Source organism: Meriones unguiculatus, chromosome 9 (genome assembly GCF_030254825.1).
Source record: "Meriones unguiculatus strain TT.TT164.6M chromosome 9, Bangor_MerUng_6.1, whole genome shotgun sequence".
In the NCBI taxonomy this organism is placed as follows: Eukaryota; Metazoa; Chordata; class Mammalia; order Rodentia; family Muridae; genus Meriones; species Meriones unguiculatus.
The window spans coordinates 95713978-95738306 of record NC_083357.1 but is presented as its reverse complement, the minus strand read 5'-3'; the positions used below and the strand labels follow the sequence as shown (position 1 = coordinate 95738306).

The window sequence follows — 24329 nt, the reverse complement described above, 5'->3', positions numbered from 1 at the left end:
TAACTAGGAAACTACCAGAAGTAATTCATTAGTTACAGGGGGATTTTGAGAGTATCAACTGATAAGACAAAAACCTTTGTGTCACCCAGAAGAAGCCAGTTAAAACATTAATCTATAACTTGGGGATTATAACACACTGAGCAAGTTTGTTAAAACGAGAAAGAACAGTGCCTGATAAAAGCAGACAAAATAAGCCTGATGGATTACTTCTGGAATCTAGAAAAAGAGCTGGAGATTAAGACTCTATTAGTGTTTAACCAGTACAGCTTCTAAGGGAGAGAAAGGCAGTGTTCAGTAGAATAATTACTCTGTTTTCCAAAATGCTACAGGCTAGGACACAAATACGGATTTCCAAGTCTTCACTTAGGGCCAACTTCAATGAGTTGGCAGCTGCTCTGGGTTTATACGAACAAACCATGAGACTGTCTGGGATCATTCGCCCCTTAGCACTCAGCCCATGCTCACTCATAAATTTCTTATTTCAAAGGGCTTACTACTATGAATGTGAGAGGCTGCAATAGTATTTCTGACTTGAGAAATAAAAAATTAATCTTTGTTTTTTTGAGATAAGTTCTTCCTGTAGTCTAGGCTGGCCTGAAACTTACTATGCACTCATGCTGTCCTCAAGCTCAAGGCTTGCCTCCTGCCTCAGCCTCCCAGATGCTGAGAACACAGGTACAAGATACCATGCCCAACTGAGCTGGGGATTTCCGAGTGCTGCTAACTGGAGTCTTTCACTTCAGAGGGTTTAGTGCCCTGCCTGAGCAGATAAAGTAGTTTCAAGAGCTAAGAAGATAACCAAATTGGACAAAGAACTGATTTCTTCCCCTTCAGTAAGTGTGTGCTGAAACAGGGATGTGGAAAGAATATACAGAAAGGTGTCTTGAGACAAAGGGCCCCAAGTTAGGCCAGAGGAAGGAAGGAACCTCTGAGTAAGCACATCGGGTGTGTGTGTGTGTGTGTGTGTGTGTGTGTGTGTGTGTGTGTGTGTGTGAAGAGCAGCAGAGTCAATGGGGAAAGCTCGGCGGCCACGGCTGCAGGCTGCTCACAGGAGGCTTGCAGCTCTCCTCGCCAGCTTAGCTACACTACTGCGACACATGGCCGTGCGCTAGGTTTCCTTTGTCTGCTGTAGGTGGAAGCTTTCTGTCACTTTAAAATGGGAAGCTGGGGGCTTGAGAGATGGCTTGACAGTTAAGAGCACTGGCTGCTCTTCCAGAGGATCCCAGTTCAATCCCCAGCACCAAAACTATCTGTAACTCCAGTTCCAAGGGATCTGACACTCTCACACAGACATACATTCAGGCAAAACACCAATGCACATGATGAAACTAAAATACATAAACCATTAAAGTGAGAAGGTGAAGCTTGGTGGTGGCCTGAGTCTGCGATCCCAGCACTCTGTAGGCAGAGGCAGGAATGTGAGTTTGAGGTCTGTTAAAACTTTTTAAACACCAAGGGCTGGAATTGTGGCCCAGGAGTAGAATCCTGCCACGTACAAGTGCCAGAAAGGGGTTCAGTCCCTAGCATAGAAAAAGGAGGCTCGATTACATAGTTATAAATGTCTTCCATATCACTGATCTTGAGAAGCTAATCACTGTGTGTACAGACAGGGCTGGTGTCACAATTCCCGTGCTCAACTCGTTTTTATAAGCATATAGAGGATTTAAAAACATTAAAGTTCAAGGGCTCACTGAACTGGAATATGGAAGAAACTTTTCTGGTTCTGAGTCTTACAGGATTGCAGGTTAACCCTTGTGCTCCTTCTTGGAACAGCACATTGAGATAGAGCAATCAGCAATGCCGCTCTTGGCTTCTGTTGCCCTTTTCGCTCCTTCTTGTATTACGTGCTGAAACACAACTGCCCATATTTCCTAAAGTATATTCTATACATTTTCCCATTCCTTGATTCAAGGCAGGGTTTCAATCTATAGCTCAGGCTGGTCTCCAGTTCACCAGGTGGCTGACAGTGGTCTTGAACTCTGGATCCTCCTTTCTCCATCCTCCACATTCTTGAAATACAGGTGTGCTATCTCCCCCAACCTTTTTTTTTTTTTTTTGCTATCCAACTCTTTTACTTTTATTTTAAAAATTATTTCCAGAGAAGGTCTCATCCAGTTCAGCAGACTCATTCAGAACTTACAGTTGTCCTGCCCAAACCTCCCAAGTGGCTGAGCTAGCAGGTACATACTGATTAACACCAACGGTTTTCGTTCTTTTATTATTAACTATTGATTTTTACGTGCATTGGCGTTTCGCCTGCATGTGTCTCTACGCGGGGTCGGATCCCCTGGGACTGGAGGGACAGACAGCTGTGGGCTGCCACGTGGGTGGCGGGAGCTGAACCCGGGTCCTCTGGAGGAGCAGGACTCCAGCCCCGTGCTTTTATTCCTCATGAGAGACTCAGAACGACATTTTCTAAACAAGTGAGAGCAGGTGCTACTTTCCACTCTTTTGTTCTTGTAAATTTAAACTCTATGATCGGGTCTGGGGAGACGCTCAGTGGGCAGAGTGCTTGCCGCACACAAGCATGAGGACCTGAGTTCGGACTCCACTGACACTGGACGCAGCAATGCAAGTCAAGAATCTCAGTATCCTATGCAAGAGCAGTGGTGTGGGCGTGTGGAGACTGAAAGGCCCAGGAAGCTCAAGGGCCAGGAGCAGAAGACAAGAGACCCGAAGTTGTCCCCTAACCCCCTTATATGCATGTGGCTCACATGACCCCACGAGCATGCACGTGACCCCACGAGCATATCTGTATCAAGCATATACCCAAAATATAAAAAAATGCAGAATAATTTTCTGAGTTCCTGGTAATTTACACCTGCAGGTAGGAGAAGGAAAGGTGCAGACTTTGGATAACTTCTGGGCAACCTCGAGATGCTAAGTAGAAACATAAAAGTCAATTCTCATCTAATGTACACATTTAGAAAATGGGTTAATATAGACACTGCAAGATCTCTGCCTAACACTATCTTAATTAGCTTAAAACAAACATGAAAGAGAAGAAATATATTTAGTGAGAAGCAGAGATTAAAATTCTAAATATTTTTAACTGTACTTACAAACAGTGTTGGCTTGGGTATGAATATATTCTCTTCACGGTCTCTTGGCATGTTCAAGGTCTTTGATGCTTGATTTTCTGTCACACTTTTTGACTCCATTTTTGTAAGAACTAAGCTGTTCTCAGAATGTTTGCTACACATATTAGCGATAATTTGTTTCATAGCTGCAAATTCCTGTTGATAGATGAAAACAAGAAAATACCAAGTGTAATTTTGGCAAACAGACTAATGGTGATAGACACTAAAGCCTTTATGTTTTTAAGTAAATGAAATATATTTTATTCATTATACTACATATATAAGGAAAGTTGTGAAAATAAAATATTAATGTACAACAATTATGCAAATGACTCTTAAAATAGTAAATACGACATTACTTTTAGCACTATGACTTTTTATGTGCTAGTGGCTGCTAGTTTATCTGTCTACTGGAGTCACGCATGGAGCATCAAAAAAACCCCATGATATGTGTGTATGATACACGTATAGACTGTGACACAATTGTTGTGGAATGCATTTGCAGTTTTCTGCACATATTTTTGAGTAGATGGGTTAGCAACCATTCTTCTTTAATCGCTGGAAATCAAACCCAGGCCTAGAGCATGGCAGGCAGTCTTAGTCTGATAATTTTTTGCTCCCTTTTAAACACATTACCTTACAAAGTCTAAAATCAACAAGACAGAGACATAGAACACAGAATGGTCCTCTGTGACTACTGATCACGGTTTACTTCAAACAATAAGTGTACGGTAGCTCCAGCATTTCTTTGCCTGTAGTATTTCTGTAGCCTTTTGCAAATGGTAAATGGCGCTGGCCTGAATTGCCATTTCTGATTTTTCCAGTTCTGGGAATTGAGTTCAGGGCTTTGTGCACACCAGCCCCAAGGACTTTACCACTGAGTTACAGCCCATTCTGTCCAGTTGCCTTTCCATATTGCTTTTCTTACTTATTTAATTGGAGACAGTGCTATGCTATGCAGTCATTACACTGAAGCCCAGGACTGCATCGAACTCAAGACAGTCCCATGCCTTGGCCTTCCTGGGGTTGGAACTTCAAGCTTGTGTCACTTGGGTTTTAATTTGTCTTCTGAGTGAAAAATTAACTAGCTGGACTCTTCGAAGAATTTTGAGTGAGATTTGCATCACATCCTTTCAAGCCTATCTTCTTCCTCACAGACAACCTTTTGGCTCCTCATCAGCAGAGGCTTATGGCTACTTACTAAACTGATACATCAAACACAAGTACCCGGGGAGATGGCGTGCTACCTTACTATCTGTAGAATAAGGCTGGGCTCTGCACTAGGAAATTCTTTCCTTCGTGCGAACACACTGAACTTCGGGTAACAGAAGGATGCAGTGCTTCCTGATCTGTTTATAGACATCAGCTCCTTGTCAGAGCAAGTCCCTACAGGCCTCTCTTTTCTGGCTGTCCTCAGTTCTATTTAGAACCACCTAGCTGGAGTTGATATTTTAAAACAGACTGTGGCGTCTGAGCCGTGCCGCCTTCCGAGCCTCCAGGGTGAGAGCAGGAGCTGGAGCCCATACTGGGAGGACCCCTTCTCTTTTGTGCAGCACCACCAATGTCTTCCAAAGCACACAAGACTGTGCATGAACACCGTCACAGGATTTGGGCCTTTGTGAAACTCATTTTGCTTTCAAGATTCTGTTATTTAATCTGTACTAAAGAATGTAGCCACTGAATTATTGTTAAGCTTATTTATTCAGTTGTAACAGATTTTATTTATTTCTTGACAAGGTCTCTGGTAGCCCAGGCTAGCCTCTAATCTTTTTTTTGTAGCCAAGGATGAGTTTGGACTTTTGGGCCTCCCAAATGCTGGAATTACAGGCTTGTACTACCCGTTTATGTGAAAGGGGACAGAACCCAAGGCTTTGTGTAGCCAGGCAAGCATTTTACCAAGGAAGCTATATCCTCAGTCTCATAACTGAGCTCTTACACTCTTTATGGGAAAGGGGAGAACTACGTTTCCTGTCTATCAAACTAACTTTTTGTCTGAAAAATAGTCACCAGCCATAAACATTTTTTTAACATGAAGATATAATGAAATATGAAAAATTACTTCCAACATAACCTACCAGAATTCTACAAATAAATGGCATCTTAAGGGCTTTGACCCCTACATGCCAGGAGTCACAGTTTCTTAAACCTTTTCCCACTTTCAACCCCTTTTCACAATAACTTTTTTATGTGGTCCCTGGGCGTATGGATATAAAAAGTGTGTAAGCAAATCAAACATTTGTTAATAATAAGCCACAGATTTATCAACAAACAATTCTTTGGTATACATCCAACCTTAGCATTTATCACAGACAAAGGTGACTGCATACCAATGAAACAGATGTGCTTACACTTTTACATGAAGGGTTAAAACAGAAAGAAACAAATTTGACCTTACTTGCCGCATGTAGTATCTGCACTGTTTTTGGAGGTAGTCTATATTTTGGCACCAGAATCCTCCATGGCTGAGCCTGCAGCTTTACTAAAATATGTAGTGTAAAATGGCAGCACTCAGGGCCTTTTCAGAAATCCTCTCCTAATCTTAAGCCAAAATTCATTAATATTTTTTGTTTGTTTGTTTTGTTTTTTACACAGGATTTCTCTGTGTAGCCTTGGCAGTCCTGGACTCTTTTTGTGGACCAGGCTGGCCCCAAACTCACTGTGATCTGCCTACTTCTTCCTCCCTGAGTGCTGGGATGAAAGGCTTTCACCACTATGCCCAGCTGTTGACTCTTCTCACCCCGACTCCCCAGGCAGGGTTTCTCTGTATAAAATTTTGGCTGCCCTGGAACTCACTCGGTAGACCAGGCTGGCCTCAAACTCACAGAGATACACCTGTTTCCGCCTCATTGAGTGCTGGGATTAATAGGCGTGAGCCATCACGACCCGACTGAATATTTGTTTTTAAATGAATCTCAAGTCAGAAACTCAAACAGCAGTTTAAAAATTCAAACATTTTAACACAGTACAATAGGAAGATGTACTAACTGCACATGATGAGGAGTGATGGTAGGACAATGTTACAAGTCGTTTTCCACATTTATACTCTTCTATTCCTATAAGGGTAAAGGGCTTTGTATGCACAGTAAAAAACTGCAGTGCCTACCACACAGCAGGCTGGAATCTGAGCTAAGACGTTTCAGGCAGCGTTAGCACTGTGTGATGTAGGAGCATGCTCAGTGCAGTACTGTGTTCTGAGAGGCTGCAATCAAGCTATGAGAGGCTACACGGGTGAACTCTGACAGTAAAAACTGAGTTTGATTTTTGAATTAATTTTCGGTGAGTCTTGTCCATGACCTCCTGATTCAGTTTCATGATACCACATGGCAGGACTCCTCGACCTGTGGCTTGTGAGCATGTTGTGGGGAACAGTTGCAAAATTACAGTTATCAAGTAGCAGCAAAAACAGTTTTATGGTTGGGGGTCACCACAACATGAGGGACTGTATTAAAGGATGGAAGATATTAGAAAGGTTGAGGACCCCTGCCACATGGGGCCATGCCTCAGTCTAAACTGGACCCTACAGGAAGCCAACTTTGTTTTTCTTGCTTTTGTTGTATTTGGAAACAGGTTCAAGCAACACCTCTTCCTTGATGCTGATCAGGAGATCAGAAGGAAGATTAACGTCTTTTTTCTAAACTATGATTTCGACAATTTGAGAATCGAAGATCACAGTGCCACTTTCATATGAGAGTATAAACAATATGAACATGGCCTCTGAAATTCAAAAAGAACACTTTGAAAGCAGCAAGATTCGGTAAATTCCCCCTAGGCTGTCCAGGCCTGGGAGCAGCTTATCATGTGGTTCCTGGGGATGAGTTCAGACCCTCAGATTCTTTCTCTAATACTTGCCAATTACTCAAAGCCATGCCAGTTACTTAGGTTTATATTTCGGAGACAAGGTCCCAGTCTGTCTGAAGTAGCCCAGGCTAGCCCAGGCTAGCCCAGGCTGGTGTGGAACTCACTATGTAGACAAACATGTCTGTCAATCTGTACAGATTCTTTTGCCTCTGAGTGTACACCTGGCTTTATGTGCCTATTTGTACTACAAAGCAGTATCCTTTTTTTTTTTTTTTGACAGGGTTTAATATGGCCCAGGTTTGTCTGCCTCAAATTTAACTGTGAATCCAAAAGCTGGCCTTGAACATCTATGATCCTCCTGCAAGTACCTCACAAATTCTGGGACTAAAAGCAGAGATTTGCTGCTTTTCCTTAGTTCCTAAGATTGTCTGGATTCCTAAATTTTTTTTCTTTTTTCTTTCTTTTTCCCCCCCCCAGAGACAGGGTTTCTCTGTGTAGCCTTGGATGTCCTCGACAGGCTTTGTTCACCAGGGTGGCCTTGAACTCACAGAGATCTGCCTGCCTCTGCCTCCAAGTGCTGGGATTACAGGCATGCGCCTCCCTGGTCTGGGTTCCTAATTATGCTGTTTTTTGAGATTATTTTTCCCTTTTCTTTTCAAGGCAGGTCTCTTCTTCTTCCTCCTCTTCTTCTTTCTTCTTTCTTTCTTCTCCTTCCTCCTCCTCTTCCTCCTTCTCCTTCCTCCTCCTTCCACTTCCTCCCTCCTCCTCTCTCCCCCTCTTCCTTCCTCCCTCCCCTTCCTCCTTCCTTCTTCCTCCCTCCCCCTCTTAGTTAATGCACAGATGTTCTACTGATTACTTTTAGGAGTGATGCATAGCTATTATTCTGAAATTTATTTTATTAAGTATATTGGCAGGTTCCATTTTCTATCTTCCCTCACCCCCCTCACTAGTTTTTGTTTTTTTGAGACAGGGTTTCTCTGTGTAGCCCATACTGTCCTGGAACTCACTCTGTAGATCAAGCTGGTTTTGAACTCAAGAGATCCATCTGCTTTTGTCTCTCCAGTACTGGGATTAGAAGCAGGTGCCACCACCACCTGGCTGATCTATCCTTTAAGTCCTTTTGCACTTATTTTGTGTCACGTGTGTGTGTGTGTGTGTGTGTGTGTGTCAGCTTCCTATACTATGTGGGCTTCAGGGATCAAAGGCAGGTCTCCAGAGCTTGGCAGCAGGAGTCTTCGAACACTGAATCACTCTACCAGCCCAGTTTTATTATTTCATGCAATCACTTCTTTTCTATTACCTGTTAATAAACACTTTTATTATTAACCCTTACCTTCTTTCTAACCTTTTCAAGTTTTGTTCTATTATATAGCCTTGGCTGGACGTGGAGGCTCTGTATAGCCCAAGCTGGTATAGAACTCTTGGTACTCCTGTCTCTGCCTCCCTGATGCTGGAATTACAAGCATGCATAACCCCATCTTCATCAATTTTCTCCGTGTTATGGGGAAGAAGTATTGTGCTTTAACAGTATATAGCTTCTGTGTTTTACAAAAAAAGCTTATGAAAACTTTGTGGCATCTGATTTTTATTCCTTATAAATATTATGTTATTTCCCTGTGAAATCTTTTGTCATTTAGTTCTAAGTTTAACAGGATTCCTTCATGTTTCTTGTATCTTTCTAATGTTATTTTTACGTAAAGTAATTTCATGTCTCTGAGTATTTTACTTCTGAGACAGGATCTTACTATGTAGCCTAGGCTGCTTTGGAATTTAGGATTACAGGTGTGCACGCCAGCGACGCTTCATGCCTTGGTTTTAGCATTTCCGGAAAACAAACTTTTGTTGTTCAATGATTATGTTATGAAAAGATTACTTTCTAAAATCTTTCTGAAGAAATTAATTATAATAGTTTGCATCTTTTTATCTTTTCCAGTTACTCACCATTCCCAAAATGGAGAGTTAAGATCTGTCAGTTGTGATTTTTTTGCTTTGTGTTCCTTATAGTTAAAATTTTTCATTTATAATTTGTGAATGAAATACAGCTTACATAATTTCATTCTGATGTTAGGGGCTATTTGTGAGAATGACAAGGTTCATTTGAAAAAGACAGTTGTAGATACATACAAATATGTGTATATATGTATATAATACTTCTATACATTTATTACCACCTCACCTTCTTTCTAACGTTCTATGTACACACACACACACACACACACACACACACACACACACACACACATCTTCTCATTCGTGTAGGTACGATGATCTTTCTAGCAGGTCTCACTCTAGGGCTATCCTGAAGAATGCAGAATTCCTTGTAAAGAACAAGTATCCCTTCATTCTGTCTATTTCTAGCTTATTCTTCACTCATGATTAATTTAGAAAGTCATTTCCATATGTAAAGAACATAAAGCTGAGGAAGGAGGACTGAGAATTGAAATTCAGCCTGTGCTCCATTTGGAGTCTCTCTCTCTTTCTCTCTCCTCTAGTATCTAGAATGACAGAGTGAAAGCAAAAGACCTACTTATGACATTTCTGATGATGGTGCCTGTTATTGCCCAATCTCTAAGAGAAACTGCTCTCTTGAATCCCAATAAACACAACTTGGTCATTTTCTGTTAAGGATTCGCACAGTGGTGACATGTTAGCACAGCTCAACTGCAGAGCAGCTGCTTAATGGTACTGCATAGCTGATGCCAATAAATTGCTTAAAGTTGTAAACTCTGCAAAGATGTTGGCAAGGGGACACATAGATAGCATTTCTCGATGAAAATAGCTCTGACAAGTATAATGCAAACTATGTGCTCCCCTGGAGTACAAGGAAGTGTTTTTCTATATAAGCAACAACATGTCAGGACCAACAGGCCAGACAATTCTGTGTATCTTTGGCTTTAGATTATACAAGGTAGAAATCAACCTGGCGTTAAGTCAATTTCATTTAAAGGGATATTTTAAGTTGTATTATATATTTTTATTTACTTAGTTTTTTTGAGACCGGGTCTTTCTAGGTAACCCTAGAGGATCTCTAACTCACAATGGAGCCAGGCTAGCTTTGGAACTTGTGCCAATCATTCCTGAGCTTCAGTATCCCAAGTGTTGGGATTATAGCACCACACCTTCTTTCTAAAAAGGAAGAATTTTGTTCTAGAAATTTTCAAAGACAAAAAAGTGGGCCAGCTGGCTAGAGTGGTGTACACTTTTAATCCCAGCACTTAGGAGGTAGAAACAGGTGGATCTCTGTGAGTTCAAGGCTAGCTTGGTGTACAATGTGAGTTCCAAGATGGCCAGAGTTATATAGAAGAGACCCTGTCTATATAAACCAAACCAAACCATACCACCAAAGACCCCCCAAAGACCCAACCAAGAAACAAGGAAACAACAAAATGAAAAGAGAAAAGAAAATATTGGGCCAGTAAGATGGCCCAGTGGGTAAAAGCCACTTGCTGCTAAGTCTAAGGACCTGTATTTGATTCCCAGGATCCACATGGTGGAAGGAGATAACCGACTCCCAAAACTTGCTGTCCTCTGACCTCCACAGTCATTTTGGCAACCATCCACATCCCCACACAAAATAAATAAATACAAAATTAAAAAAAAATTATGGCTGGGCATGGTGGCGCACACCTGTAATCCCAGCACTCGGGGAGGCAGAGACAGGCAGATCCCTGCGAGTCTAGGACAGCCAAGGCTACACAGAGAAGTCTTGTCTTAAAGAACAAACAAATAAACATACAAACAAACAGACAAACAACTCTTGATCTCATTTACAGGCCTGCCTCACCTTAGGCCTGGCTGTGGCTCAGTGTATGTGAGTGGAGGTGGAGGAGGAGGAGACAGGGGTTGGCATTCACTGAACATCTACAGTGTGCCAGGCTTTACGCTATCTATCATACAAAGTTTAATTCTCTCTATTATAGAAGAAGAAGTAGATAATATCTTATTTTTTTTTCCTTTAAAAAAATTATTTAGTTTGTGCACAGGGTTTCTCTGTGTTGCCCTGGCTGTCCAGGAACTCACTCTGTAGACCAGGCTGGCCTTGAACTCAGAAATCTCCCAGCCTCTGCCTTCTGAGTGCTGGGATTAAAGGCGTGCACTGCCCCTGCCTGGCTAGCTCAGTTTTTAAGGTGAGGATTATTAGGCTGGAGAAGTCTGGTCAAATTCATCTGGTTACTAAGAAGGGAAAACAGCATCCAAATGCAGGTCTTTCTGGGTTCAAAGTGGCAATTATGTATATAACCAAGGCCTTTGATACATAAGGTCAGGCTTGGCAGACAGCTTCATGCCATTTAACCCAGACTCATACAAAACTAAATATTCCCTCTACATACACTGTGTACATATATTGTATTGTCTGAAGTAGAAGTTTCTGGACTCAGTTTGGTCATGTGTGTTTTGCTGCAAGCTGGGCACATGATGTTTTGCCCAGGTTGGCTTGTGAGAGGGCACGTGATGTTTTGCTCTCTCATGCAAGGGGCGTCACTTTAGGGGCGTCACTTTGGCCAGCCAAGCTCATTCGTGGATGGACTCTAAGGAGAGGACATATATAGAGGCCTACACACATGGAGATACCACTTTTTGGATCCATTGCTGTGCTGATATTCGTGCTCCAACACTTGACTTCTCAGAGAGAAATGTTCCAGAGAGCTCCTCTGGGCAATCCAACTTGGTTTTGTGGCTTTTGCTGACTTAGTTTTGCTGCTTCATGTTGGCCTTTGGACTGGCTGATGGTGTCCTGACTACTGAGTCTGGTAATTGCCTAATGACCCTGATCAACAGGAAGTAGATAAAAGAGAACTACAGCCCTGTTCCCTATCAATCTCCTGCCTAAAGTTTGGGGGCGGGGGAGGCTGGAAGGGAGGTAAAGGTGCATAAGAACCCTAAATAAAGTAAATATTTATTTACTTTATTTAAAGTATGAACCCTAAATAAAAACCCTAAATAAAGTAGGTTTGGTAAAAAAAAATCTAAGCCTATAGTTATCATAGTATATTCCACAACTATGTACAATTATTATGAGGCATCACATAATAAAATGAGAAGACATCTCCTCTGACCAGATGGCCACTATCTCAGGCTTGAAAAATAAAGACAAATTAACTATCAATTGAGCTTTTCTCTACTGGGCTACAAAAACAAATGAAAATCAGCATTCACCTGTAATCCCAGCACACTGGGAGGCAGAGGCAAGTGGATCTCTGAGTTTGAGGCCAGCCTGGTCTACAAAGTGAGTCCAGGACAGCCAAGACTACATAGAGAAACTCTGCCCTGAAAACCCAAACCAAACCAAACCAAAACCCAAACCCAAATCAAGCCTCCCTCCCCTTTCTGCAGACAAAAGCAAAACAAAGTCAAACAGGGAAGACAGCTCCAGCCTTGGATGAGCTGCTTGTTTTTCCTTATGTTCCATCTTTTGGAAACACCTCAGCCATCTCTGTTAGGAGAGCAGGGATGTTTAATAACCTTGATTGTTTCTTTAGGTCATCTAGTGATGCGTCTTTGCCTCTGGCTGATCATGTCCCAGCGCCTCCTTATTCTAATGTTTTGAGGTGACGCAATCACGTAGGGCGCTACACTCTGTACATGGCTGAAAGCTCAGTGACATGTCCAGTGGGTGACAGCAAATGAGAGGTGCCGGGCCACTTTTGTCAGGGATGGTGGTGGAGAATGCGAAAATGAACAAACTGCAGAAGTGTGAGCACAGTGAGGTCTGAAGATCATGAAGTATGAAGACACTGAAGTGTGAACACGGCTAACTAAGAACATACTGAAACACACACACGGAAGCATGTATGTGCACACTGAAGTATGGACACAACCAAGTATAAATATACCGAACTGTGGATAACTGGTGTGAACACACCAAAATATAGATGCACTGTAGGGGTATGGGCACACGGAGGAAGTGTGGACATGCTGAAGTATGAGCAGACCAAGCATGACACACTGAAGGATAAACACAGTGTGTCAGAGTGTGGACACACTCAAGCAGCTCCTGATGAGAATTGCTGTCATTGCTGACTTGGCTGGTTCTGGCCTCCAATCGCTGTTCATTTAGTTGCTCTACTTTCTGGCCTGTGGTACTTTTGGCATAGTCTGGCAGTTCTTTGATGTTTTTTTTTTTTTCCCTGTGGTTCACGTTCAGCATCAGCTCTAGCTTCTAAACCTGAACTTCCACTGTGAGCACTACATCTGGACTGTATATACTGTCTCTGAGATATATTCCAAACATTCTATTCTTGTCTTAGTTTTGGCTTCTTGATATGTGAATAATAAAATCAATGACTGATAAGTTTATGTAAAAAGATCATCAACAGAGTTAGTCTAATCTAATATCACTGTAAGTATTCTCTCTTTGCCACTGCATATTCAAGAGGCTTGGAGCTTTTTAGGTGTGTTTTATGTGTGTGCCTGTATGTCCTTTGTCATAAGTTCCTATGTCATAACTTATTCTATGGGAGCCATTAAACCAGAGGATTTTTAATGGTTGCGTTCAGTGTGTAGAAATGTTTGCTACACAAGCCCAATAACCCGAGTTTAACCCATATAACCCATGTGGAAAAGCCTGTTGTGGTAGTGCACATCTCTATACCCAGCACCCCTCAAGGGGCGAGACGGGAGGTACAGCCAGGAGCTGCTGGGTAACTACGGGCCAGCTGGCCTGCAGTACACAGCACAGCAGCAATAAGAGACTTCATCAACACGGAAGGCAAAAGCAACCCCCCCAAAATACTGACTTCCATGTTACATACATCCCCCAACCTCCACACAAACCTTAAAAAAGGAGAAGAAAATCCAGAGAAGTGTACTTATATTTAAAAAAAATATTCAATAAACTCCGAAAATACTATAAGGAAAAACAAACATTTCATTCTTTAGAAACAAAACAAAGGACACTCAGAAGCTGACAAGTCTCTATAACACATAACAGATCTGAAAGTGTGATAGAAAAAGCCAAAAGGCTAAGTATACACAGATAAAATATTTTTATGATGAGATATCTTCTTGCTTCACACAAGAGAGAGCTTTGCGTACAGGAAACAAAGAAAGTATTTAAGAATTTAAAGAAGGTGTTAAAAAGACGAGAGGGCGGCAAGACCAGAGCAGAACAGTATGGACCTATGACTGCGTTCTCTCCACTGTAAACATAATGGCCCCAAAGCGATTCAAATGGGGGCATGCTGCTGCATGTCTGTAATCCCAGCACTTTTGAGACTGAGGCAGGAGGATGCGAAGTTTGATGCCTGCAGGAATACACAGTCAAGGCCTGTTTCAAACAAACTCAAGTTATGCAACTCAGAATTCAAGGATTAACACTCCACAGAAAGGAAGATAGATTAAGTGTTGCTCCCATGAAACAGGGAAAAGCTCTCGTGAGGCCTAAGTGTAGTGGGTGAAGGCAAAGGGACTCTATGGTAAGACAGAAATAGTAAACATACCGTGATCAGGCTGGGCTGGCTGGTCAGCAACCCCAGAGACTGACTGTCGGCAGGTGTCAGCAAGGTCCTAGGTCTTTGAACTCAGGTCCTCATGTGTGAAAGGCAAACACTTATATTGATGAAGCTATCTCCATAGACCCTAAATATCAAATATTACTTAGAAAAGATACCTATTTGGGGAGAGTGATCTGTTTTATTCAGGTTTTTATCATTATTTTGTGGTGGTGCTAGGGACTGAACCCAGGGTCTCATGCATACTAGGCAAGTACTTTGTCCTGTAGTGCAGGCTTTAACTAAGTTGCTTAGGATGGCCTTGAACTCATTCTCCAACGCATGCAGTGCTTAGCTTGCAATCCTCTTGTCAATAGTCTCAAGTAACTGGGGTTACTTACAGGCCTGTGTCACCAGCCATGAACAAAAAGATTCATCTTTGGTTGAGCTTTAGAAGGAAAAAGCACAAGGCATGGAGGAGCATCTTTAAGCTTGTCTTCTAGCTGTCTCCTTATTCAAAGTCTACTCGGTTAGAAGCATTCTCTAACTGTTCCCTAATATGCTAGCTAGTATAGTATCCTTGACTTGAAAACATTTAAAGGAGTTGAAAAGAATTTATGACAGCTCAAAATCCCTTAAATATCCTCAGTCATGAATTCACAAACCTTTACATGGAAAAATAAATCTACGTCTGCGCCTGGGCATGTAACACTCTGCCAGCGCAGAAGCACTGTTGAGTCTCCTACCCAGATCTGCAAAACAGAACAAATCCAAACCAAGCAGAGTCCGCAATAAAACAAGACAAAAAACTACCCAAGTCACCGCACAGGCAAATGTTAGTATTGTATGCATGTGTTTTGTATGTTTTTACTATAACAATTCTTTCCTTACCACTCATTTATATTTAAGTTTTAATGTTCTGCATACACTTTACCATTGACTTAATGTTTTTTAACTTGTAAAGAGTACCACCACTGACTGGAAAAGTACAAACATGAAAAGTAACTACGTTTTCATTTAAGGGAATGTTAGCTTACCTACTTAGTGTCTTTTTTCTTTTCCCGGTTATGTTGAGTGTAAAAAGTAACTGAATAGGTGTATAAGAAAAAAAATGTAAAAAGGTAGTCTTAAGAAACTTTCCAAACAGTTAAGTAGGAACTAAAAAGGGTGACACACATATAGAAATATGCAATTTGTTGGAACCCTTTATGAAGTGGATTGCCTAAGGGGCACTTGGGATGTGAAATGCCCCTGAAATCTTCCGAGAAATCACAAAGAGTTAGGCTCCGGGAACATAAACATACCGTCAAAGAATGATAATTACACCGTGACTTCACTTTTGAGAAAGCTGCCTAACTGCAGGCTTTGCTTCTTTCTGCTAGGTGACAGGCCCTGCCATAAGAAATGGGTTCTCTAGGGCCAGGGAAGTCATCCCAACTCTCCACTGTGTGCGTCCTGTACATTCTGGGCCTTAGTAAGGAGTGCTTGATTAATCTGGGTTAAATAGCAGCAAAAATAACCATGTCCCCCCCCCCCAACGCTACTTAAACACCAAAAGGGACTGTAGATTGGTTAGGTCTTAGAAGTGCTATCAATGCTTACATTCATTCCCCAGAGGTCTGATACAGACGCTGCTGCAGCTGCACTTATCATGTCTTGGGTTTTAGGAGTAGCTGGATGCTAGACAAAACTTGCAGACATGACTTTCTATTGGCTACTTTCAGACAGTTCTTTGAAATTGTTCTGGGATATATCAGTTTCTGTACTTTTCCAGTTAAAACGGTATCAGTAATCAGAAAGAAGCAGTTTTGGAGGGGGAGCAAGTGAGAAACATATTAAATGCCAGTTTCTAAAGCTATTTGATAGCTGGTAGTACAATTAATTACTAATGAAAGATTTAAAAATGCACAAGGCATTCTAAGATGAAGTCTTAAAAACAAATGCTGGCATTTGTAATTCTAGTTCTTGTGATACTGTGGCAGGAAGACTTCTCCAAACTTGAGGCAAACCTGGGCTACAGAAATAGATACATAGTGACTGCAAGGTCAGTCTGGGCTACAAAGTAAAACAGTCTTAAGATGTCAAAAACAAACAACTGTAAAGAACTGCCTTGCCCAGCTTACAACTGCTACCAGCCCTATTTTATTCAAAGGAGTTGTCTTTGGGAACTAGGTACGGGGAGGTGTTAGTCAGGACAATGCAAATAGGAGAAACTTAGGTTGTGGGGAAAAAGAGGGGAAGGAGAGGAGCTGATAATGGAAGGCGGAAGGCTTTGGGCTATGGGCTTCTTTTGTTGGAGGGTACCATGTTAGAGTAGGAAGTGGCCTAGATGGCAGGGTGGCCTACACTTCATACCTCGAGGCCCCACTGTAGCTTGGTTCATGGACTCTCCTGGCTGGTCATAAGTTCCCAAATCTTTGTTTCAAATAAAAACATTTTATTTTTCCCTGACAGGTTAAAAGGTATGCATTGCTCTCCACTTATTTTTGTGCTGGTTTGGCAGCTTTTCACAATTTGTTATTGTGGAGGTGTTAATGAATTCAGGAGTCCTCCACATTTATTCTTAATGCTGTGGTCTGCTGGGGTAGGCTGTTGCCATGTGCCAAGGCATGGGGATACTGCTAATGCACACACATACTGCTGTTGCTTCCCCTCACACATCTGCCTTATGAAAGTGAGACCCTTTCTTTGTGGTTTTGTTTTTTGTTTGAGACAGGGTCTCAATATGTAAAAACTAGCATGTAGTCCAGCTGGACGGAATTCATAGCCATCTGCCTGCCTCGGCCTCTTGCGTGCTGGAATTAAAAGGCATAGGCCACTATTTTCCCCCTTAACTTTCTTCTTGTTTTGAAAAAGGATTGTACTGTGATCTTTACACTGGCCCCAAGCTCAGTATGTAGCGCATGCTCTTGCTGAACTTTCCATCCTTCTACCTTAGACTCCTGAGAACTAGGACCTCAGGTGTGGGCTGCCATGGCCAGCCAACACCCTGGTACTTTGAGACTACTGAGTGGGTGGCTGTTTCAAGAGTCTCAGTCCATCATGTCATGCAGCATGTGATGGAATATGATATCATGGTAGACAGGAAGCAGCCCAGGGCCTGGCCGTGACAGTGTGCCCTGGTGCTGACAGCAGCCTCCTCTCTTACACATTATCTGTACTCTCTCAGCATCCCTTTCTTCCTGGTGCTTTTTTGATTCCAGCCACTCTTCTTCTTCATCACTGTGAGCACCCTTTGGTGTTTCCTGGGATCCTGCCATACACCTCTTTTGTTCTCATTCTATACCCTCTCATGAGTTAATGTATTTCCATGCAAACCAATTATGATGTGACCAAATCTTCATTTCTAAATGAGTTCTTTCTTGGGCTTAAGAACTCATGTTTTAACCTTTTTTTTTTTTTTCGCCAAGCTTATTCCGCTTTCTACCACCACAGACCTAGGATGAAGCTGAAAGCTGGGCCATCAGTTCTCATTTCTCCCCCTTCATCAGTCTCTAAATCCAATTACTAAGCACTAATATTCGGCTTGGTAAATCAGTCTACTTTTGAGTTATGCCATCATCAGCAATCTACTTCCAGTGAAATACTGGAATAGCTTCCTAAGTGGGGTTTTTACCGCTCTCCTTACTATAGTTACAAAGGCTGTGGGAAAGCAGCTTTTACACCAGCGAATTAAGCTTGGGGACAGCATCAAAATAGACATTTGGTCAATTAAAGGCATTTTTCCTATTCTCAAGGGTTTATTTCTGAGGACCTATGATCTGCCCTCTTAAAAAAAATTATATATATATATATATATATATATATATATATATATATATATATATGGAGGGAGAGGGAAGAGAAGAATTAGGGGTGTAGCTCAGCCCAGTGGCAGAGCACTTCCCTAGTGAGTGAGGCCTTGAGCTTAACCCCCAGCACAACAACAGAGAAACCAATGTTCCAATAATAAAGAAAAGAAGAAACAGGATTTTCAGAGGTGATCATCAGTGTCCTTCACTTGAGGCAATATGAGTGGAAGGGAGTGGGTGAGCAGTCAGGTGATCCCTGATGGCTCCCAGAGGACAAGCGGGAGCACAGCTGCTCTAGGAGGTCACACTTCCTTCAATCACAGCTTCCGACCTCCAGTTTCCAAGGCCTGCTAAGTGCAACAGCAGAGTCTACTTGTTTCCTTTTACCTGTTCTCTCGCTTTTTTCCTTTCTTTCTCTTTTGCCTGTTTATTGTTTCTTTTTCTTTCTTTTTCCTTTTTTCTTTCAAGACAGGGTTTCTCTGTGTAGCCTTGGCTGTCTTTAACCAGGCTGGCCTTGAATTTAGAGAGATCCTTCTGCCTCTGCCTCCCAACGTTCTGAGGAGTTCACCACCTCGCCCAAACTGTTTAAGATTTCTATTTTATCTGTTCCATCAGGTATCAATCCTAGCGCAAGTGAAGACATTTAAGAGTAAAATCGTTATAAGCCGCTGGAAAGGAAACAGCAAGGTGACTGTAAGGCATCAGAAATAAAAGACTGGGGGAAAGAATGATAATACCTGGATAGGACATTCAGCAATGCCTTTTTTTTTTTTTAGCAATTAAGACAAAAACGAAGCATATTGGATTACAAAGTTTTCATTTTCACACAGAAAAGAAGGCTATAACTTCATTTACAGAGGCAAAACTTTCCTGGAACTAATGTGAGCAATAAGTCATAGGGAGGCTTTTCGTTTGTTTGGTTTTCTGTCTAAATGGCACTAAGTATAAAAAACCTTAAGTTGATTTGACTTTTTTTTAAGGAAAAAATGGATTTCCTCTTAATTTCAATAGCGTGTAAGCTGTAAGGATGGTAGATTTGCTTCAGCTTTACCATCATCAGTTCCACCTGGACCAACAGGGCTGGTGATAATGGCCAGTGGACTGCAGGAAAGATTACACTACAGAATCTACACGGCAGAGCTTAGTAGACCCTTTAGGTAGTTTTATGAAATAGGGAGATCACATCGGACTTTGTGCTGACCTTATAAAAGCTCAGATGGTGACAATAAATTTTTTTCCGAGATACTATGTCTTTTACTGCATTTTAGTTTCACCGAATACAGGAACAGAACTTCAGAAACAAAGAACGAAGAGAAATGGTTGGACACTGTATCAACTGAGCCACACCCCAGCTGGATAGTCGACTTACTTTGAAGCAGGTACTTATCTATCTATCTATCTATCTATCTATCTATCTATCTATCTATCTATCTAGGCAATACTAACAGCTTTGTATGGTCAGACTCTGAATGTTTTAGAAATGATCATCCAGAACCTCCCTACAAGGTGCCTTTGTCATTTATTAGCAGTTGTCAGCATAAACATGCGGAGCCGTGCAAGAACTCAGGGGACTGCCTTAGAGGTGGGGCTGCGGCCCAACTCAGACATTTGTAAGTCAAGTCCCTGGGTGCCCTTAACCAGGTTTTTCTCACTGTGACCAAGTGCCTGAGAAAATAACTGAAGTGAAGATGGATTATTTTGGTTCACAGCTTTTTAATTATTATTATTGAACTCATGAATAATAAGGTTTCAAAGTTTGATGTCTAAAATGTAGAAATAAAATTGCTTCTAAAATTTTCAAAGTCTAGCATAATCCTTTAGAATTAAATGAGACTCCCCATCCTGAAAAGAAAGTCGGATACAGCTTCGAGAGGGAACAGAAACCTTGGATTATGATCTCATACATACTCAGATTTAAAAACATACAATGGAATAACTCAGGCTTCCACACTGGAGAAACAATTACTCGAAGGCAGAGTTCTAGGACATCAGTAATGGCTGTACTGAGGGAGAAGGCCAAGAATGCCCAAAGACAGAGGAAAGAAATATCTGCAAGGAAACCTTGCCTAGCTCTGTCATCTGTTACTGAGGGACTCATCCACCTCAAGGTTATCTCTAGATTGGAGTCCAGGCTTGCCCAGCAGATGGAGTCCTGAGTTTGGCCTCAGAATCCTCAAAACTGGGCATGGTAGCACACACCTTGATATCTTAACAATTGTAGGTGAAGGCAGGAGCATCATAAGTTCAAAGTCTGGCTACATAGTGAGTTCAAGGCTAACCTGGGGTACATGGGCCTATAATCAAAAAGCAAGAAAAGAAAAAAAAAATCAGTTTGGGACTATCTTCTTGCCCGGTGGTTTGTGTTTGCTTTTTAGAGAGTTTCACTATTTAGCCAAGCCTAAAACTCTCCATCTTTCTACCTCAGCGCCCAGAGTTCTGAAGCACAGGACAGGGGTGCCATGGTAACCTCTTCTTTACTCTTCTGTCCATTATCAAGTGCTCTCAGCGGAGCCATCTCTCCAGCCCTTCCCCATTTCTAGTGACAAGCCTCCAATGCCCCCACACTGCTTCCACACATGCACCTCTGAGCTGTCTGCAGCAACAGGCTCCAGCCAATCCTTCTCAGCAATCCTCCAGTGATCTCTTCCCAAATAGTTGACACACTTTTTCCATACTAGGAAACAACTTTAGTAATCTCAGAAATCAGTGATTTGTTTTTGAAACCTTCTGTTTTAGAAAAATAAAATGATATAAACATTGCTGAAAAGAAGCAATGATTAAGACATTTCACTCATCCAGGTGCAGTGTTGAATGCCTTTGATCCTAGCACTCTGGGAGGCAGTAGCAGGCAGATCTCTGTTAAGTTCTAGGCCAGCCTGGTGTACAGAGTCAGTTCCAGGACAACCAAGAGTACACAGAGAAACCGTGTCTGGAAGCAAACAAACAAACAAACAAACAAACAAACAAACAAAAAGATAGTTCCCTGGAAGAATGCTTTGGGCCACAACATTTCACTTAGTAGTTATGCTGGTAAGGACACACAGATACTGGCACTCATCATTCCATAGACAGTGCTACAGCACACCTACCCTGGAAAGGTTTGGCAGTTTCTTACCAACATAAGCTTACCTGAAACCAGAAACCAAGCATCTGTGCTCCAGTATGTACCCAAGAGAAACAGAGGCCCATGTTTTGCACAAATACCTGCATGCAACTGTTTAGAGTGGTTTTATCTGTAGAATTGATTATGTTTTTAAAAATGAAACATACATATACACAACAAGTAGTGGAGAAGATGTGCTTAGTCCTGCTGTGACTTGAGGTGCCAGGGTGGGTCGGTACCTGCTGGGGGCCTCCCCTTCTCTGAGAAGAAAGACAGGGGAGAATAGCAAAGAGGGGTGTGAGAGTGAGACTGGGAGGAGGGGAAGGAGGGGGCTGGGATCAGGATGTAAAGTGAGTAAATAAATAAAAAATATGTAATCACAAAATAGATGCAAAATTATAACTAGTAACTACATCCTAATATTACTATAAGAGTGCATTAAAATAAATAGAAAATAAGTAATTTATCATTGTGAATATGTAAAAAAAAAAAAGAGTACATTAAAAATTTAATTTTACCATAACATTGCCCAAATAGCTATCAACTGTTGAATGCATTAGTGGACTGTGCCATATAATATGGCATAAATACTCAGTTAAGAAAAAACAGCCAGGTACAAAAGGCTACATATTGCTAGTGTAATTTATATGACTTTCTATCCAAGGTGAAACTATAGGTAAGCCAAATATGCCAGTTGACATTACGGCACAGGACAAAGGAAAAGAAAGGAAGTCACCTCAAAGGGGCATGAGGGAGTTTTGGGGGTGGTGAGATTATTTTACATATTGACATTGGAAGTAGCAACAATTACAAGTATTTATCAAAAGAAATAAACTAATGTTCCCAAAGTTAAGTCATATTGTATGTGTGTATGTGTAAAGTTTGAGCTTAGCCTGAGATACAGGAGAACCTGCCTCAAAACCTACCTATACAGCTAAGGATGTCCTTGATTTTCCTACCACCCGCTCCTCTTTCCTGAGTGCTGGAATTACTGGTGAGCATCGTCCTGCTCAGTTTTCCTTGTGCTAGCGATGAAACCCAGGCCCTGTGCATGCCAGTCAAGCGGTCTACCAACTGAGCTGTGTATCTGCCCCAGTTTATATTTTTTTAATAAATCTGAAGTAAACCACAAATAGTCAGTCAACACAAACCTGGACTGGATGGATTTAAAAAGAAAGGAAGGGAGGAGGGAGGAACCTTAAGTAAACAGGGGGAGGTGGGGAGGATCTGAGTATTAATATGATATTAATACAGTGTGTGAAATATTTCATAATAAAGTTTATAAATTAAAAAATAAGTTATTTCCTTGTGGGAGGTGTTTGAGACAGGGTTTTTCTGTGTAGCCTTGACTGTCCTAGAACTTGCTTATAGACCAGACTGGCCTCGAACTCAGAGATTCACCTGCCTCTGCCTCCCGAGTGCTGGGATTAAAGGTGCATAGTACCACACCCAGCTTTCTTCACTCTCATTTTTTTTTTTTTAAATTAAATGCTCAAAGAATTAAAAATATTTGGTGAGAAACACTTAGAAACACCTCTCACTTGGAGGTGGGCGGGTCAGAAGTTCATAGTTATTCACGGCCAGAGAGCTGGAGGCCAGCTTCAAACTGAGCAGAGCCCCCGCCCCCACCCCCACCCCCAAAAGCACTTGAATGTTAAAGCCCAACATGCCCCCTGTGTATGAGCACTGGGCATACTGAGAGGGAAAGACAATAACACACTAAGGAAATTTAATGTCTCATGGCAGAAAGAAATAAAACACGCAGTGATTAAATAATGTGAAAATCAGTGATCGAGATATAACCAAATAATACTGGTCACCAAGAAAGGCATTCCAGAAATGGCTTACCTCATAAAACAAAGTACACCACAAATCAAATCAAATGTTATAAAAATGGACAGATCACAGTGAACTACAAACAGAAATACTGATGAACACAGGACACAGGATTCCATCATCTTAACCCAAACATGGCTTTGGAAAATACTCAAAAGGTGACACACTATTACAGGGCGGGGAAGTACCTCACGGTGATTGAGAAGCTGTTCCAGATCCAATGCCATCTGGTTCTTCGTCTGCAGCAGGGCTGACTTTTCTTTATTTAAGTTGCTGTAAAAAACCCAAGTGTTAAAAAGTGACAATGTTGTACGAATTTAGTTAAAAGAAAGTCAATACAAAGAATAAACCATCAATTTGATGGTTTGAGCTGAAGAGAAATCCGTTTGTAGTCAATAAAAATAGCAAAACAGACACTGTAATATTTAGCTGAGTGAGTGGCTTAGCTATTGCACAACAGAAGTTTTTAACTGCTGGACTATCCTGCCTGCTGTAGGCATACAACCAGTGTTTTATTGACTCCTCACTTCTGAAATGTTAAAAGGAGGTATAAAGAAAGTATACATACATACATGGACAAATATTGAAACACAAGATATCACAAGTCAAATTGAAACATTTATCCCTAGAAATAATATTAGCATTTTAGAATTTGTCACATAGTAAATTATGAAGTACATAATTTAAATAAATCAGGCTACTATAAACTATGCAAAATAATCTTTTCTCCAAATATTTTGGGGGGAGGCAGTTTGAGACAGGACTCTCTGTGTAGCCTTGGTAGTCCTGGAACACACTCTGTAGACCAGGCTGGCCCTGCACTCACAGAGATCCACCTGCCTCTGCTTCCTAAGTGCTGGGACTAAATGCATGAGCCACCACCACCACCGATTTCCAAATTTTTAGTTTCCTCTTCAACTTCTATGTCTCCACTGTGATTTTTTTTTCCTCTGTTAAGTCCTGATATATGACAGAGTCCACTGTAAGGTCATATTAATATTCTAAGAAACTTCTGTGGACGGTTTTATATTATCTGCAATTTTACTATTTGATGGATAGAAATTAATGGGAAGAATCAAATGAAACACTGTATAAAATGTCATTAGTAAAAATAGCCATGTGACCAGTTCTGTAAGAATTGAGAAGAGCAATAGTAAATCAAAGCAGCACAGTTCCTCAAATGTTGAGACAAAAATCTGTGAGGGTGATGCTAATAAGAAGAATTTTGTTGAAAGACATCTTTAAGTTACTTTTAATGAAAAGTTGTCAATTATCAAAATATTAGAAGATT

The 24329-nt window shown here is 41.4% G+C and overlaps 1 protein-coding gene across 2 annotated transcripts in view; it reads right to left on the bottom strand.

Moving 5' to 3' along the window:
• Pibf1 (progesterone immunomodulatory binding factor 1) overlaps positions 1-24329 on the bottom strand; it is a 173980-nt gene that overhangs the window by 6926 nt on the left and 142725 nt on the right. For both annotated transcript variants that reach the window (XM_021650185.2, XM_021650184.2), the window contains exons 16-17: positions 23227-23311; positions 3063-3236 (exon numbers count right to left, since the gene is read on the bottom strand). In XM_021650185.2, coding sequence (XP_021505860.1) covers positions 3063-3236; positions 23227-23311 — 259 coding nt within the window. The remainder of the gene's footprint in view (positions 1-3062; positions 3237-23226; positions 23312-24329) is intronic.